Source organism: Argiope bruennichi, chromosome 4 (genome assembly GCF_947563725.1).
Source record: "Argiope bruennichi chromosome 4, qqArgBrue1.1, whole genome shotgun sequence".
Lineage (NCBI taxonomy): Eukaryota > Metazoa > Arthropoda > Arachnida > Araneae > Araneidae > Argiope > Argiope bruennichi.
In genome coordinates, this window is record NC_079154.1 from 62,244,303 (window position 1) to 62,250,707 (window position 6,405).

A 6,405-nucleotide genomic window follows, 5' to 3' on the forward strand; every position below is an offset into this window, starting at 1 on the left:
TTAGCTCCATATGCGAATATAATTTCTAGAAATCTGAAAGCAAATTAAAAATTCAACTCCTGAATAAAATGTAGGTAATATTACAAGCTACATTAGAACATGCATACATGTAATAGATCATTCTATATATAAAAATCATTCTATATCATTAATATTCAAAACAATCATATAAACAAGATCAAACAGCAACTCTCAAATGAAATTTCCAAGCATTCGTTTTGTCTTTTTAAAGAGTAATTTTAATCTCAATTCTCTTTTGATTTAAAATTAAGGCTTCAGAAATCTTCTAATTGATAAGGCTATCAATTTTTTTTAACAACAAACAAAATATTTTTCATATACAATTTGCCAATCATTTCTTTTTTCATGCTTTTTGGATCATTTACAGGATTTTGATTAAATGTTTAAAATTAAGTTTTTTTTTTATAAAACATTGTACTTTAATGTTACATCCTCAATATTATTTTCTATTATTAATTATGATAAGTAAAAAAAAACACATATCACCTTCTGAAAGTTTAATAATAACAAATCATTTGATCTACTTAACAAATTTTCTTTCTAAATTTCATTTTCAATCATATTTTAAACAAATGTGCATTTCACACATCAATTATTAAATCAGAATTTTTTCCAGTAAATTTATTTAACTTAGGTTATTAGTTAATGAATTAAGTTTAAATTCAAATAATTTCTTTAATTTACCTTTTCTACAAATTAATAATACTGCTGTCATTTTCAACATTGTTTATAATTATTATTCACAATGTTGGTCATAATATCTTTACAGCTGCAATATTAACTTTGCAATCATGATATAAAATTCATAATAGTATAATATAATATTGAATTTCATATATATATATATTAATTGACTATGTATCATAGCCCGTCTTTCCTGTCGTTGAGAAATTTATACATGGAATTAAATATAACCAATAAAAACACAAAATCTTGAATTCTATAAATAATGAATATTTTTTTAAAATGTTAGAATGATTCCAAAAAGAGTTAATTTAGATATAAGCACAGAGTCAGATTTCCTTCTAAACTATGAGGCAATATTTTCCTAGTGCTATTAGGCTGAGAAGTAGTTACAAGCAGATTAAAAAGAATGCTTTATTTTCTTAGTTTATTTAAATAAATTCATATAACATATACTATTAATGATATTGTTTGCATTTTATCAAGTATAACTGGTTAATTTCCTATATATTCACTGTTATAAGAACATTTACATTACTGAATACATGTTTCAATATTGTATGAAAATAGTGATGGGAATAAAACTGGGAAAAAAATGTTTTTTTTTTTTTTTTTTTTTTTTTTGAGCAGTTTAATTGAAATATCCCTTTAATCTTCATCAATTACCAGATAAATTTATTCAAATACAATAGTTCAAAATTTAGTTTCAAATACGTTGCAGAAAATTGACAATGCACTTCCATCCTATTTGTTAGTGTAATTGAACAGACCAAATATAAGCCAACTATTAAAAGATTTCTATATGTTTATCAACTTTTCTTTCAATCTAATTTAAATGAGATACCACAGTAAAAATGTGAATTCTATTTTAGACAAAATGATTGAACATAAGTATTCATTTGAAAAATTGTAATGACTGTATTATGTACCAAACTGTGATTGATTTGTAGCAGACTTATTCTTATTTCTCTTTCTTAAAACTTGTATAGAAAAAAAAAAAATCCAATAAAAATAAGTCTTAAATTTTCTTTCAAATGAAATTATAATATATAATTGTTGCAATTTTTTCCCCTTATTCCGTAAGTTCTAAGCTTAGGCACATACACAAAATAAAAAGATTGATTTTTGTCATAAAATATTAATTTAATCAAATTATTACATTAATTTAATGTTTATACCATAATGAAATGAAATAGTCAAAATAAAAATAGAGATCTTTATAAAAAAAAAAGATATACTGTTAATCTACCAATTTATTTACTATCTCATTTTATCACTTAAAATACCATGCAATTCTGAATGAAATCTTTTACTAAATTAATTTATGAAATCTAACTTGATTTTATGTCTACTTCATTTTGTTAATCCAATCATGAACAAATGAAGATACATACACGTACAAAAAAGCACCTAAATAGTTCGTTCATTTGATGTTTCATACAATGTAAGATTTCAATTTTTACCTCTAATTTATTTTGAATTGATATCAACTGTTTCTTTCCTAATTATTACATAATCTCCTAAATTTTTTAAAATAAAGATAATTGATTATTTTAAACTTTATTTTTTTAAATTCCTAGCATCAAACATTTATGTTAATGCTGCAATTCATTTTTAACACACATTCTAAGACATGAATTCTATAAATCATCAATTTAAAAGGAACTATTAAATATCTTTTTACAACTATCAGCTTAAAAATTTAAAACTGATTATCTGAATCAACTCAAGATCAATTCATAAAGTTAGACTTTAAAATTTATATGTATTATAAATTTTTAACAGCACAGATGCATCTTCTATCTAGAAATATTCAGATTTATATTCAAAAAAAAAAGAAATGATATTCTGTTATCCTATAAATCTGTACTGCCAAATATATGGAAAGTTTCCTAAGAGAATTTATTTCAAACACTAATTATAAATTTCAATTGTTGCGAAAGATCTAAATTAAAAATGTTCACTGATAATAATTCAGTAATAATTACAGCATAAATATTTTTTAATTCCTGCTATAATATTCTTTTCTAACTTTAAACAAAAATCCTAGCAAGTATTTCAATTAATACGTATTTTTATATTCATATGATTCATTTTTCAGGTCTAATTTCATATTAAGCAAATAAATTAGTGTCCATTTTAGTTTCGGTAAACAGAATCCCCATTAGATAATTTTCTCTACTTGCAATTTAGTATTACTTAAAACCAACAAACAGAATGAAATTAAAATTCAATTTTTATGGAATTCATTTCTCTATTCTTTTTATAGTTAAGTAAAAGCAATAGAGAAATGAATTCCATAAAAATTATAACAATTACAAAAGTGACAGATAAAATACATTAAGGCACTGTCCGAGCAAAAACCAGTTGCTATGAATGTATGAAAATTTAATATTCAATTGATGAATGCATATACAGAAACTTATGACACACAGAACGCAATTCAGAAAATCATAGTTTAATTCAACTTAGGACATTTTCAATATGTTGACCTTTTACCATTACATTGGCCACTTATGGCACACTTTTTTTTTTTTTTTTTTTCCATTTTCTCACTATGCCCTACATATTGTGAAATTTGATTCTTTTAAATTCTCTAGTTTTAATAATAGATGCCTTCAAATAAGGAATGCTTTTTACTTATCCTGCACATAACACGGAAAACTTTTACAACTATCAGCTTAATACCCAAACTACAATAAATTATTTTAAACAACAATTTAAAGAGTTAAATTTAAAAAAATCAATGCTATTTAAAAGAAATTAGATAATTTGCTATTTCATTCCTGATTGATAGATGTTACATAAGAATATAATTGAAAACAATGTTATTCGCTTTTCTTAATTTTTCATTTTTAACTTAATTAAACTTAACTCAATTTCATTTAGTTCAAAATGTCTTTTATATAATTATGAAATAGGATAAATTACACTATAGATTAGAAATTTAATGCATAATTATTAAAACTGCTAATTGATTAATTCCTTAAAAAAATCCTGAAAATATACAAATGAATTAATTTGCTGATAATGCAAATTCAGAAAATTCTATATTTAAAATTATGCAGAATAATATATTAGAAATTTACTTACAAAATAACAGTATACTAATTTGACAAACTTACCTGAAATATCCAATTTTACAGCAACTATTTCCAATATTTAGAAAAGAATAGGAAGTAAAAAAGGCCTAATAAATAAATTCATTAAAGAAACACTATTTGAACCGTTGACTACTTTAGTAATCTTTAGTGTCAAATCCTGCAAAAGATATATGTCTGCTAATATATAAAAACATACACAAAACAATAACTCCATGACCATTTATTTCAATTATCATCAAATGAACATGAAAAGCACAGCAGGCACAGATATTCAACAATGCTGTTAATAGATATGGCACAAATCAGATGCTACCACTTATTAACAGTTTTACAAGACCAACTTTATATCATTAAAGTCGATCAGGACATATTAATTAACAATTTTTATCCATTAATATGTTTGGAAGCAATTAAAAAATTCAATTAAGTTTTACAAAATAAACTAAACAAAAAATTATTTTTTAAAAATCAAAATTTTTGTTGCATACAAACTGTGGCAATATTCTCTAAATAACAAAAACTAACATCTTTGTTGTTGAGTATATTAAGTAACAATATACAACACAACTTGGCCAATGCAACGATCAGACAATGACAAAGAGTATTATTTGAAAAATTCATACATTATTTTCACACTTAAAACAAAAATCATACATATGTTTAAAATTAAGATTTAATATTTGTTCAGTGTTTTCAAATAAGTCCTGTTGAAAAGATGCTGCCGAGCTATGCTTGAATAACAAATATCAAATGTTCATGAAGTTAAAAATAAAGAAAAAAGTTCATAGATTTCATTCCTGTGAATAAATTTCAAAGTAAATATTGTCTATGAAGAACTGTTCGCCTTTAGGTACATTTGATACCTAGCTGGACCCATTAAGAGTCTTACCAGTCCTCATTTATGATGTTACATCCATAACAGTAAAACAACACATGATAGGCAGGAATGATAACTATAAACTGAAGGTCTGAAAATGCTAAGCATTATTTAATGATGGGAAGTCGTTGAAATCATCAACACGTGGAGCAGCTTGCTGTCCCTTGCCTTTAGATGACTCTCGCCCTCCTCTTCCACCACGATTTTCTCTCAATCTATCTTCTCTAGGAGTATCACGGTTAGCACCACCTCTAGGGCCACCTCGTCCTCCACGGCCCCTACCTCGCATACCACGGCGTGAATCAGTGAAGTTAAACTGGAAATCCAACAGGACCTTTTGCTGCCCTTTGCGTCCAAATTCTTCTTCCTCTTCATCATCATCATCTTGTTCTTCATCTTCTAATGGCACCTTCTTCTTCAGAACATATCCTTTCTTCCACTGTTTTTCATCTTCTCCTTCACCGGGCTTACGGATGTTAAACTTGTGCACTGGTTTCTTAGCTTCAATCTCCCGCTTGTATTCATCCAAAGTCATCTCCTTGACTGCTTCTTGAATTTGTTCTTCCGCATTTTGTTCAGCATCTTTTGATTCAGAGTTATCCTGAACTTCATTCTCGCCTTTTACTCCATCATCAGCAAATTTACCAGATTCAGTATGATCATCATCAGGCCTGTCACCTCCAGACTCAAATTCTTCTTCCCAAGTATTTTCATCATTATGGGCTTGAGTGACCTCACTTCTCAAATCACCCCAATTATTGGGACCAGCTCCATCTCTCTTATCAACAGGTCTAACTCCTGTTTTGTCACTACCACTGTGACGATCAAAAACTCGACGATTCCTGCCTTCAGCATTATTGAAGAATCCCCGACCACGTTCTCGTCCACCCCTTCCACGATATCCACCACGGCCTCTTCGATACTCGGCATCTTTTAGATCATTGTTAAAAAATTGGTCATCCTTGTTGCGGGCATTTTTCTCAATTTCCCTGTCTTGGTAATTTCCAATACTTCTCGGGGGTCTATCATTCTGCCTTCCTCTCATCTTGTTAGGAACTTCAACTGCATCTTTTACAGGTTTGGTGTGCACGCTTTCGGTAGGCTTCTTCGGCGATGCCGCTGGCACAACCTTAGCGGCTTTAACAGGCTTTTTATCTTTTAACTGAGTTTTTTCGGTTTTTCTTCTTTGCTTTTCTTCTTCGCTTTTCTTTAAAATTTCTAGAGGATCAACATCCTCATCACAAAATAATTCGTACCGATTGTTAATGCCAATGCCTTGAGCTACATTCATGGTTATTTCTTCTTATTTTCAATGTGAGAAAAGAAAAAATCAAAAAAGGAAGTATTTTAGAAATAAAGTTTCATTTAACTGACGGATAAAGTACTTAAAATAAGTATTTTAAACTACGATATGAAAAAAACGCATTTCAAAAATTAGGCATAATAAAAGCACACCAGCTTCACTCCAGCTTTGAACAATACTTGATGGTTACAGTTTCTATGAAATCGATCGCAACTGCAATACGAATAACAAAAAAAAAAGGTAAATGTTCTTGCTAAATTATGTGATGAACTATCATTAGGAAATGATACATTTATCTCAAAATATCACCAAATAACAGATTCAAATGATAATTTTGAAAAAATGAAATATTTAGAGTGAAGAAGCGAATAATAATATAGATTTCAGATATTTTACTAGTTGCATTAAAATTCTTA

The 6,405-nt window shown here is 27.4% G+C and overlaps 1 protein-coding gene across 1 annotated transcript; it reads right to left on the reverse strand.

The window, feature by feature from the left end:
- Positions 1-4,014: 4,014 nt before the first annotated feature.
- On the reverse strand, positions 4,015-6,175 carry LOC129966909 (plasminogen activator inhibitor 1 RNA-binding protein-like). The gene has a single exon (XM_056081521.1). The coding sequence runs from the start codon at positions 5,975-5,977 to the stop codon at positions 4,787-4,789; it is 1,191 nt and encodes a 396-aa protein (XP_055937496.1). The 5' UTR covers positions 5,978-6,175; the 3' UTR covers positions 4,015-4,786.
- Between the last annotated feature and the right edge of the window lie 230 nt (positions 6,176-6,405).

Bases quoted from the DNA above. Each gene is read 5' to 3' on its own strand.
- LOC129966909 (XM_056081521.1), bottom strand. From the start codon at position 5,977: ATGAATGTAGCTCAAGGCATTGGCATTAACAATCGGTACGAATTATTT.